The sequence below is a fragment of the Esox lucius genome, chromosome 6, assembly GCF_011004845.1.
Source record: "Esox lucius isolate fEsoLuc1 chromosome 6, fEsoLuc1.pri, whole genome shotgun sequence".
Taxonomy (NCBI): Eukaryota; Metazoa; Chordata; class Actinopteri; order Esociformes; family Esocidae; genus Esox; species Esox lucius.
Window position 1 is genome coordinate 16,571,796 of NC_047574.1, and position 12,452 is coordinate 16,584,247.

At 40.4% G+C, this 12,452-nt stretch overlaps 1 protein-coding gene across 4 annotated transcripts in view; it reads right to left on the reverse strand.

Annotated features, from left to right (window-relative positions):
- The window catches only part of grid1a (glutamate receptor, ionotropic, delta 1a), a 270,217-nt gene that overhangs the window by 41,956 nt on the left and 215,809 nt on the right, over positions 1-12,452 (reverse strand). For 3 of the 4 annotated variants that reach the window (XM_020047057.2, XM_010869916.3, XM_020047059.2), the window contains exons 6-8: positions 11,888-12,061; positions 6,432-6,593; positions 688-807 (exon numbers count right to left, since the gene is read on the reverse strand). In XM_020047057.2, coding sequence (XP_019902616.2) covers positions 688-807; positions 6,432-6,593; positions 11,888-12,061 — 456 coding nt within the window. The remainder of the gene's footprint in view (positions 1-687; positions 808-6,431; positions 6,594-11,887; positions 12,062-12,452) is intronic. The other variant, XM_020047056.2, reaches the window with a different exon arrangement.

Sequence of the window (12,452 nt, forward strand, 5' to 3'; positions counted from 1 at the left end):
CGTGCATTTTGCATATTTCTGCTATACTGTGTTGCATACGTGTGTGTTTTTGTGTGTTGTGTGTGCACAAGTGTGTGTGTGTTTTCCATTTATTATTTTCCACAATTGCTAATGGCCATCTTATTATGATTAATTGGCTTTGTTATTCCAGTTAGCCTGCCTAGTGATTAAATGTTCATTACAGCACCCAGTCACTCCCTACTCCATATAGATTGCATTTGCCAGAAAACTCCATTCCTCTTAATTCTTCTTCAAATTCATGACTTAACCTGGACAGAAACACAGACAAACAACTCATCTCATAGTACCAAAGCAAAGGATTATCACACAGTCCTCTGGTTAGCGTATTTTGAGTATAACACATTCAACCACACGCACACACAAGCACAAATGCAAACATGCACGGACATAACTTTTGCACACAGCAAGAAAACAGTTCCTTGATAGTCTCCTAATTTATGTCTAATTCCAGGTGTCTCTTGCCTTGTAAATGGCTGTGACACTAATACAAATCAGAAGCGAAGCATGTATGAACGTTTTTGAACATCGCTAAACGCTGTAAGCACGGTCCAGTAACAGTTTGTACACACACAGCGTATGGCATGCTTAAAAGGTGCAGGTACTGAAACAACATCCAAACCAAACTGATTGACAGTTTGCCGTGAGCGTTGTGCCCCACTGACTCACCCGTTTGACGTCTTTCCCAAATGTTTCACTGTAGCTGGTCCCGAGGATCTCAAACTGGACGTGAGAGTTTGAACCTTCTGCGCGGAAGTCCATCATTCCCGTGAGCCCAGTGATCCGTCTCTATGGCGACAGCAAAGTAACAAGGATACTTTAAGCGGTCCCCAATTAATCATATTCATTTTATCATTTTTATTTTATTTAATGTAGTTCCTTTTCATTACCAACACACAAAACGACACTAAGTAAATCCACTCAATGTCAATAAATCCAAGGAGCTGATTGTGGATTACAGGTAAAGGGAAGGGCAAGGACACCCCAAAACACATTGACAGGCTGAAGTGGAGAAGGTAGAGAGCTTCAGGTTCCTTGGGGTCCACATCACGACCAGACAGTTGTGAAGAGAGCAAGTCAGAGCCTGTTTCCCCTTAGGAGGCTAAAAAGATTTGGTATGGGCCCGGGAATCTTCAAACAGTTCTACAGCTGCATCGCCAAAAGCATCTTGACAGGCTACATCCGTGCTTAGTATGGCAACTGCACCGACCTCAATCTCAAGGCACTTCAGAAGGTGCTACAAACATCCAAGATCTCCAAACCAAATGGTGTGAGGCGAAGTCCCTGAAAACATAAAACCACAGCCAACCAAGTCATAGACCACTCTAAATAAAAACCACATGCCGGCCATGGCGTGAGGTACCGGCGCCGGTCTGAAACTCATAGAATCTTGTAGCTGCTACCCCCAGGCCATAAGCCTGTTAAATTAGGCTGATGGATAATAGAGAATAACAGAGAATAACAGAGAATAATAGAGAATAAACGGAAATGTACTATCAAAAGTCATTTTTGCTAAATCCCTCCGGTATTGCAGTGTGAACACACACTAGAAACTCTTGTTCATGTAAAACTTGAACACACTGGCAGACGGCACACATACACAGAGATAAACACTAAACACACTTTTATTACTGTTTCTTATATTTATTGCTTCCCCTTCATACAAGTACTAAGACTGCTGTGTGGGTTAGGTAATAGGGCAAAGCTGCGAATCACTGTGCCTTTGGAAGCTTGACACTTGATAGAAGTGTGAAAGAATATGCCATGGGTCTTAGCTTTAGAGCTGTATAGTCTATGTTAGATATTAAATAATATGAGATATGGTTCAGAGTTGATTGGACAGATATGCATTTCTTCCAAGCAATCCTCCCAATCGGCCAGAGGGATTTGAGAGCCCAGTTCCGGCTCCCATTTACTGTAGCTCTGAAAGGTTCTGTGGAAGGTACTTTAGGTTGACGGATCAAAATCCATCAAAAAGACAGATGTACAGTAAATGTGCATACATTCGTGGGGTATCTCATTCACACCTGAATAAACTACAATAAATTGATGCAGCTAGCTGGTGAAAGAGGAAGAAGCCTTTGCAAAAACACAAAGCTAATGAGCTGTTCCATGTTCTAGCCCATATCCCATATTGTCTGCTGTGTATTTAACAATCCATCCCACCAGTCATCTAATATCAGTAAAGGAGAAGAGGCTCCAGGTATCTGGACATATCACAGTTGCCATTCAGTCTGCTCCAGGAAATCTCAGGGATGCCTGAGTACATGGAGAAGCCAAAGGAGATTAGGACATGTGTCCTTTTGATTTGATTTATTCTTCCACCTCCCCTGTTCCCAGTTATATAATGTAAAGTTAGAATACGAATAAAACCCTCATTTACTTTCAATTGCAAAAGGGACACCATTTCCTGGTTAAACACCACAGAGTAGTATAGAACAAGTTTAGAATAATGTGTGCATAATTGTAGAACAGTAATTGTAGAACAGTGCTGGTGATCTTCAGATGAATACCCCTCCTGTTCTTTTTTCGCTGATGCCAATTACAAAGTGACACTGCGATGAGGAGCAATCCGGAACTAGAGAACGCGAGCTGTGCTGTGATTAATAAACTTGGAAGCCATGTCTCCCAACAGGCTCAGGCACCCATTGGTCTTGAAACACATGACTGTAGATTGTCTTCAGATTAGTATGCAATGTCTTGTCCTTCAACAAGCTGTTTCTCCTGGGATTGTTTTAATCCGTGTTGAGAAGGGAAATCAGTCTATATGACCTTAACTCCTCCTGATCTTCCTGCCTTTTATTAGTTAAACTATAATAAAAGCCTCATTCAGATTAGGCAGCAGTGCTCTCTGATCACTGGCAGGGGTGAATACTGTGTGTTGGTCAGGTGACAGAACAACGTAGAATCTTTTGAAGTATTTACAGAGGAATCCGTCTGGAAATTTTGCAATTTCTCATAATTCTCCTAGAAATAATTACACATTCAGGAAGTTAGAGTTCTCCTCATTGAAGGAGGAAAGATATTAAATATACATGGCTGTCTAATCACGCACACATTACTTTAAACCTCGCAATTCCTCTACCAGCTAGACTCAAGAAATGATCGATTCACTTAAGGAGTCTGAAAACTATAAACACAGCCCTGGTAACAAAATACATCTCCAACTTGACAGTGACTGACTTTGTGGCTTAATTAAAAACAGCCGTGGCCTCCATACTGGATGAATTTTCTCCTTTGAAAACTGCCTGGTGCCTGTCTCCAATCTACTCTGTCTCAAAGTGCCTAGCCATCAACTAGAACAATAGCATAATAAAATGGGGCTAGCTGTGCACACACGGATATATCAACAACACCAGCAACAACAAAAATATGCAGTGAATACTGCTTCAAAAACTACTATGAATGGATCAGCAGTAGCAGTGGTAACTCCAGTTATTTATTGTGAGCAAGCTTTTCCAACAAGTTAACAATTCTGCTATCTCAGCCTCCTTCTACCACTATCTCACTTGATCAAATTCCCACCTCTCTTGTCAACAGTTGCTTGACTGCTCTGGTGTCTATCTTCACAGATGTCATAAAAAAGTCCCTTTTTGTCCCTCAGCATAATTTTCCATAAAAGTCTGGATCTGAACCCCAAACCCTCTAACACTATTGGCCTGTCTACAACCTGGACAAGCAAAATACAATCATGTTTTTACTGACGCACAAACACATTCTAATGTAATGTTGACCTGTGTACAGTATGTACAGAGCATTGAAAAACCATTTAGACCCCTGATGAATTCTATAAATTTCCTGCATTACAAATAGTCGACTAAAATAACACTCCTTTTTTTAAGTCATGATATCTAATATCTCCATCCTCAATAAGTTCCTTCAATGTGCTGTTACTAGCCAACTTGAAAACCATAACATACTTTCAGCAATATTTCAGAGCTAAGGATTTTGTCAACATAATGATACTGACTTTAGTGAAGAATTTCACACAATGTCAGTTTCAGCAATGTCATCCTGCTATACCCCATGAGGTTCCCAAACTCTGAACCGTAGTGGATGTGTTCAGTTCCTATGTCACTTATCGATCCTCGTTTGCAGCCATCTGCTTTAGTAGGTCAGACACACGATGATCAACCATAGAGCCCCCAAGGCTCAGTCCTGGTACGACTACTGTTCTGTATTTATAGGTTGCCACTGGGAAACATGTTGAAACCATGGAATAGACTTTCACTTGTTGATGATACTCAGCTGTTTCCACAAACACTGACATTATCAATGACTCTGTAGCCCTGGCAGATTGACTGCTTAACATTAAAGCGTGACAGTCACTGGCTTTCTTTAATTCAAATCTAAAGACTGAGATTTTTAGAAAACGTCGTTAGAAACATTTCAACATTGTTCTTCTGTCTACTAGATCTTAAAATACCTGTACAACTTTGATTAGTGTCTGTTAACAAATGTCAGGGATTTGGAATGTAGTTCAAGTGTGCAATGTAATTCTCTCTTTTTTTTAAATTTGTATTATCTATTGTCAGCTACTCCTTATTTGTTCATTTATAAATTATAAATGTTTACGTCTTCAATGTTTATTTACTGGATCAAAATGTATGCACTCAAACATACAGCTCCGAAAAAAATTAAGAGACCACTGCACCTTTTTCTTTCCTTTCCAAAAATGCCAAAAAGGAAGGTTTTAAATGAGGAACAGAAGCGTTCATTGTGCAGTGGTCTTTTACTTTTAACCCTTCTGTTCCTCACTCAAAACCTTCCTTTTCAACATTTTTGGAGAGGAAAGAAAAAGGTGAATTGGTCTCTTAATTTTTTCCAGAACTGCATGTTCCAAATAATACATTTTGGTTTTAAGTCTTTATACTTACAATATATATCAATAAAATCAATCAATCAAATGTATTTCTAAAGCCCTTTTTACATCAGCAGTTGTCACAAAGTGCTTTTACAAAAAAAAACAAGGAGCAAACAACAGTAGTGTTGAATTTCAGTGGCTAGGAAAAACTCCCTAAGAAGGCATACATTTAGGAAGAAACCTAGAGAGGCCCCAGGCTCAGAGGGGTGGCCAGTCCTCTTCTGGCTGTGCCGGGTGAACATGTTAAGAGTACCAATTTTAATAATTAATAAATGCATAAATGCATGAGTCCAGAGTCTATTCAAATTTAGTCCAGGTCGGAAACATGACCAGATGGACAAGGACAGGGACAACATGGTGGAGGTGTCAGCACAGTGGCAGCTGAAATTGTCAGGTATCGTCTTGATCTGCAACAAAACCAGGAGGGACTTTGGAAAGGGACAGCAATGGGTCTTTCAAGCTTGGTACTCCTCAGGTGTGGGCCAAGACCTCGTGTATTCCTAAGTTTAAAACGTCAGGAAACAGGGAAAATTTAGAAAATACATTCCTTAGATCTACAGGGATTTATAGGGGAGAAGGAGAACTGACCCTACTCCCCCAGCACAATAAAATAGCAGCGTAACACCTTGGGGCTGAGACGGGGGTCCAGTGACACTGTGGCCCTATCCAGGGGAGGCCCCAGACAGGGCCCAAAAGGCAGGAAATCAAACCACCCACATTGCCAAGCATCAACCAAAGGGACCCCCACCAACCGCAACCACCCTGAAAGAGGTGGTGGTTGGCAGCAGAGTACATCCCAATTGCACTACAAAGAGATAACAACAAGTCAGTGACTCCGCCCCCGAATGGCAATGGAGGGAGGGCATCCCAGTGGCAATGACAGCCCACCTGGCAAAACAGCAAGGGTGGACAGTATCAAGCCTTTCCGTTCACTTACGCACCCCTGGGCCAGACAGCACTTAATCATAGACCATGCTGTACCAATGAGTCTTTAGTAAACACTTAAAAGTTTGCACTGCGTTTGCATTTCTAACCTTAATTGACAAATCATTCCAAAGTAGTGGAGCTCTATGACAGAAGGGCCTGCCTCCAGCTGTTTGTTTAGAAATTCTAGGTACAATTAAAAGCCCTGCATCTTGCGATCTAAGGTATATGTGTGGCTGGATAATTTCAGCGAGGTAAGTAGGAGCAAGTCCATATATTGATTTATAGGTTAACAATAAAACCTTAAAATCAGCCCTAACCCTAACAGGCAGCCAATGTAAAGCTAGTACTGGAGTAATGTCTTCAAATATCTTTATTCTAGTTAGGATTCTAGCAGCCCTGTGCAGCACTAATTTAAGTGTATTTACTGATTCATCAGGGTAGCTGGAAAGAAGAGCATTGCAGTAATCTAACAAAAGCATGGATTTGTTTTTCTGCATCAGTTTTTGATAGAAAGGTTCATATTTTTGCAATGTATATAAATTCTATGTGAAGAAAACGATACAAGAATGAATGCAATTGATTTCTACAAGGTATGACTTTCCAATGTCATTTGGCAACTTACCTTCTGGATGGTGTCCAGCATGGACCAACCCCCGTTCCATGGCTTGGTGGATTTCCTCATGCAGTTCAGACTGGCCATGCTATGCCACTTCCTGTCCTCCAGCTTACTGTAGAAGGCATTGGCCAGCATCAGCACACTGTCATACAGGTACAAGTTGGAGGCCTAGAGAGATTGAACACAGAGAACATCTTCTATAAAAGTGTCATTCTGGTGCTGTCCTAGTTCCCAAAACAAGATGCTAAGGTTGTCAAGACCAACATACAAATAATTCCTCTCCACAACAGCCTCTGTGAGATTTTGAAGAAACAAAGAGCTCAATGGGGAATATGCACTTATTCCAGGATGGTCATCAAAATAAAAGGAGAAGCAGACCAATAGTGGAATGTAAGTGTTGTAAAATTGAATTACCCTAAATCCCCTATTGCACGTTTCTTATCTCATTTCTAAAAGTCTGGTCAAACCATCTTCTCCTTGCCCTTCTGTGCTTTACAGCAGATAAACCAATCAGGTAGGAGTTGTATCATTGAACTCTGAAGTCTTCTCCAGAGAGACTTCAGATGAATGTTATGCCTAAATATTCTCAATCCATCAGACATGAATGAAGAACTGACATTAAAAACATACTGTAACTGATAGAAATGCTTGTTAGCCCATCTAGTTGTCCCTCTAGCGATCTCTCTAGCTCCTGAAAAGACTGTATTATTGACAAAAATTCACATGGAATACATTATACAATGGATATAAAAAAGTCCACACACCCCTGTTAAAATGCCAGATTGTTGTGATGTAAAAGAATAAGACAAAGATAAATCATGTCAGAACTTTTTACACTTTTAATGTGACCTATAATGTAAACAATTCAATTGAAAAACAAACATTTGAAAACAAACAATTGAAAAACAAACATTTTCCCCCTCTTCGAGGGGAAAAATGAAAAATAAAAACCTTACATTAACCTGGTTGCATAAGTGTGTACACCCTCTTATAACTAGGTTCAGAATTAACCAATCACATTCATACTAATGTTAAATATAAGTCATTACACACCTGCCATAAATTAAAGTGACTGATTAATCACAAATAAAGTTCAGCTGTTCTAGTAGGATTTTCCTGACATTTTCTTAGTTGCATCTCAGAGCAAAAGCCATGGTCCACAGAGAGCTTCCAAAGCATCAGAGGGATCTCATTGTTGAAAGATATCAGTCAGGAGAAGGGTAGAAAATAATTCCCAAAGCATTAAATCTACTATGGAACACAGTGTATCAGTCATCATCAACTGGAGAAAATATGGCACAACAGAGACATTAACAAGAACTAGATGTCCCTCCACAATTTATGAAAAGACAAGAAGAAAACTGACCAGGGAGGCTTACAAGAGGCCTACAGCAACATCAAAGGAATTGCAGGTATTTCTGGCAAGTACTGGCTGTGTGCTACATTTGACATCAATCTCCCGTATTCTTCATATGAATGGGCTATAGTTAGGGTGGCAAGACGGAAGCATTTTCTTACAAAGCCCAGCTGAAGTTAGCAAAAACAAACATCAAGTCCCCCAAAAACATGTGGGAAAATGTGTTAAGGTCGGATGAAACCAAGGTTGAACTTTTTGGCCATAATTCCAAAGGGTATGTTTGGCGCAAAAACAACACTGTACATCACCCAAAGGACACCATACCCACAGTGAAGCATGGAGGTGGCAGCATCACACCAGGCACTTTTGGCACAAAACCTTCAGGCGTCCGTTAGAAAGCTGAAGATGAAGAGGAAGTTCACCTTTCAGCACGACAACGACCCAAAGCACACATCCATATCCACAAAAGCATCGCTTCACCAGATGAAGATAAACGTTTTGGAATGGCCCAGCCAGAGCCCTGACCTGAATCCAATTGAACATCTGTGGGGTGATCTGAAGAGGGCTGTGCAGAGGAGATGTCCTCGCAATCTGACAGATTTGGAGTGCTTTTGCAAAGACGAGTGGGCAAATATTGCCACGTCAAGATGTGCCATGCTAATAGACTTCTACACAAAAAGACTGAGTGCTGTAATAAAATCAAAAGGTGCTTCAACAAAGTATTAGCTGAAGGGTGTGCACACTTATGCAACCAGGTTGTGAGTTATTTATTTTAAATTGTTCCCCCTCAAAGATTTCCATCCAGCCATCCATCTTCTTCCACTTATCCGGGGCTGGGTCACGGGGGCAACAGTCTAAGCAGAGGTGCCCAGACTTCCCTCTCCCCAGACACTTCCTCTAGCTCTTCCGGGGGGACACCGAGGCGTTCCCAGGCCAGCAGGGAGACATAGTCCCTCCAGCATGTCCTAGGTCTTCCCCGGGGTCTCCTCCCGGTGGGACGGGCCCGGAACACCTTCCCAGGAAGGCGTTCAGGAGGCATTCCAAAAAGATGCCCAAGCCACCTCAGCTGACCCCTCTCGATGTGGAGGAGCAGCAGCTCTACTCTGAGCTCCTCCCGGGTGACTGAGCTTCTCACCCTATCTCTAAGGGATCGCCCAGCCACCCTGCGGAGAAAGCTCATTTTGGCCGCCTGTATCCGGGATCTTGTCCTTTCGGTCATGACCCAAAGCTCATGACCATACGTGAGAGTAGGAACGTAGATTGACCGGTAAATCGAGAGCTTCGCCTTGTGGCTCAGCTCTTTCTTCAAAACAACAGACCGATACACCGACCGCATTACTGCAGAAGCTGCACCGATCCGTCTGTCAATCTCCGTTCCATCCTTCCCTCACTCGTGAACAAGACCCCTAGATACTTAAACTCCTCCACTTGAGGCAAGAACTCTCCACCAACCTGAAGTGGGCAAGCCACCCTTTTCCGACTAGGACCATCCCAACCGCTTCACACTCGGCTGCAAACCGTCCCAGTGCATGCTGAAGGTCCTAGTTTGAAGGGGCCAACACGACAACATCATCCGCAAAGAGCAGAGACGGAATCGTGTGGTCCCCAAACCTGACACCCTCCGGCCCCTGGCTGCGCCTAGAAATTCTGTCCATAAAAATTACAAACGGAATTAAGATTTCAGTTTGTTTTTCAATTTTAATTGTTCACATTATTAAAGGTGGAAAAAGTTCTGACATGATTCATCTTTGTCTCATTCTTTTACATCACAAGAACCTAGCATTTTAACAGGGGTGTGCTGTACTATACAAAAGCTATGCTTGATATTCAAGGACGTAACTAATTCAGACTCAGGAAATACTTTGTTCTGCCAAAATTGTATTCCTGCTGCGATATTGGTCGGAACATGTCCATCTTACAAAAGAGATTAATGTCAGTGAGACAATGTGTTTAAATAAAGGTTAGACAAATAAAGGTAAATAAAAACAAAGCTCCAGCCGAAGTAATGTTGCCATAAGGGCAAATAAAGACCATAAAAAATGACATTCAAGAAGGATGCAAAAACAAGACCTGTTGAAAATAAAAACTGAATTTGAGCCTGAGCATTGTCACAAATTCATGTCTCTCATCTCTCATCTTCATCCGCTTATCCGGTATCGGGTCGCGGGGGCAGCAGCTCCAGCAGGGGACCCCACACTTCCCTTTCATATTCATAATCACTTTATTTTCATGTTCTGCATAATGAGTATACCTAGATAATTTAATGGTTATCTTTTAGACTTGGAGCACTTAGAGGTACCTTCAAATTATATCTGAGCTTGGACAATAAATCAGGTAGTTGTAGCTACTTCAATTAGTTAGCTTTATAGCTAGGTTACTAGCTTGCTTACTAGCTTGCTTAGCTCACATTAAGTTGTATACCCCATATGGAAAATAAATACATTTGAAATATATTTGTTAAAACATATTTTGGATGCATTTTAAAATGGCCAATTAATGTATTTAAACTTAATGAATACATTAATAATACATACACAAACAAGTTACCAAATGTATGTAAAATGAATAAAAAAAAATGCATTTGAAAATGTATTAGAAAATGCATACTAAATATATATTCCAATACATTTGGAAAATATATTTTTCAAAACATATAACACATTAAAATATACAGTGGGATTTGGCAGGCTGTGTCTCAAACCCATGACGTAAGCTTCCAAGTTGAGCATGCTAACCACTGCTCCAAACAGAGACCTTTTTCAGAGGGGTGGGTTGTGGCCTTACTAAGGTTGATACACTACATTAGAGTATATTGGTGAAAATATTGGTGAAACCACTCAATCACCTACGGACTCCACAAAAAACACCTGAATGCTATCTTTTCAACATTATTGACAGATACATTGTTTTAGCTTAAGTTAATTCCATCTATTTTGAGGAGAAATGGGTGACAACTAGCCACCTAGGAAATATATTTAAATATAATTAGCAGGTTGTGGGCGGATTACTCTCAAATTATTGAATTATCCAATTATTGTTTTAAAATCCTCCACAAATTCAACCCCCTGCCCAACATAAACTATGTTTCCACTTGATCTTCCCTTTGTATTCAAAATAAGTTATGACTACATTTAAAAAAATATGACATTCCCAGATGTATTTTGTAACATTTCATCCATAACATTGGACATTATTTTAAATAAAACATTGTGCACCCCTGAAAGGCTCGAGGGTTTGAAAAAACACAGAGCCTAATAGATACTATATCAAAAGGGCAACAGGGAGGATTTTTTTTGCAAATTGGTGAATAAGCTTTTAAAACAATTTTATGCATTGTCAGCAATAAATTATATATAACATGTTTATACAATCTGTTAGCCTGTCCTCTCTTATTTGAATAGTCTGAGTTTGTTTGGTCTTAATGAAAATAATCACAATTCAAATATTGAATAAAATGAAGAATGTAATTTGAATGGGGTATAGATATATTTTATTGTGCTTCCAAAAGAATAATGCATTTCTTTACCATTAATTTCTAATAGGCACAGCTTAAGATGCTCAAAATAATTCGATATCACTGAAGTTTAATGAAGGTCTTGCTGGAGTTGATACCACATAACCTAAATTCTAGTACAGTAAGAATGTGTTCTTAATTAACAAGGTAACAATTTGACACAACATTATTTTATCATCTGTCCTTTAAGAGTATTCTAGGCTAACTATAGTCTGCTGGAAATAGTCACGGTCATTGCACACTCGATGAATACAGAGAACATTTCTAAGACATGCAGGAAATCTGTGTTCCTGTGCAGTCCTGTGTAATCATAGTGATTGTGACAGACTGAGGTATTTTACATTAGTGGGATGTGTGAAGAAAATGACACCATGTTAGACAGATGATGAGATTCAATATTATGACTGTGCTGTGAGGCAAATCGGTCTTGTTGACCTTAGGTATTCATTTTGTCATGGGCATATGTCTTGTCATTACATGGAGTGATGATGGATGAATGTACTCTGTGGACTTCACTGAAAATGTAAATCTAGTGTTACAGTAGTGAATGGGCTGATGCTCAGATACAGAAAGTAATACAGTCTCACTGACCTCCAAGGACTGCAGGTAGCCCTCTTGAGGGTCGCAGAGCAGGGAGGAAATGCGGTGGTTATTCCTCATGCAGCGGATGTTGGTGTCTCTCCACAGAGGAAAGATCTGCCGTATGATGGTCATTCGGCCCAACGAACTGTGGACCAGCTCCATGATTTCCGTGTCACTCACCTCCTGTGGTAATGAAGAGAGAACAGGGTGGAATAGTGGCTGATTGGAACATTTAAAAGGTAGAACGCTCACAATAAATTAGCTGGTCTAATGAGCTGGTCTGAATGAACTGATTTATTCACACATTAAATATGGGACTAAGTAAATGGTACCAACAGTGTCAGTACATATTGTTACATAGAACAGTCAATAACAATGAAAACCACTGTCGATCTTGAGTACCGTTTAAGGTTCAGTTTTGTAAGACTATGATTCATCCATACTCCGAGATCAATGAATACATGCGACACATATTCAGGAATATAGGAATAATATAGGAAAGAACTTCCCTACTCATGTATTCAGACAGGGATGAGGCAGGATAAAAGAGAAGAGTAGACAGCCATAAAGTGTA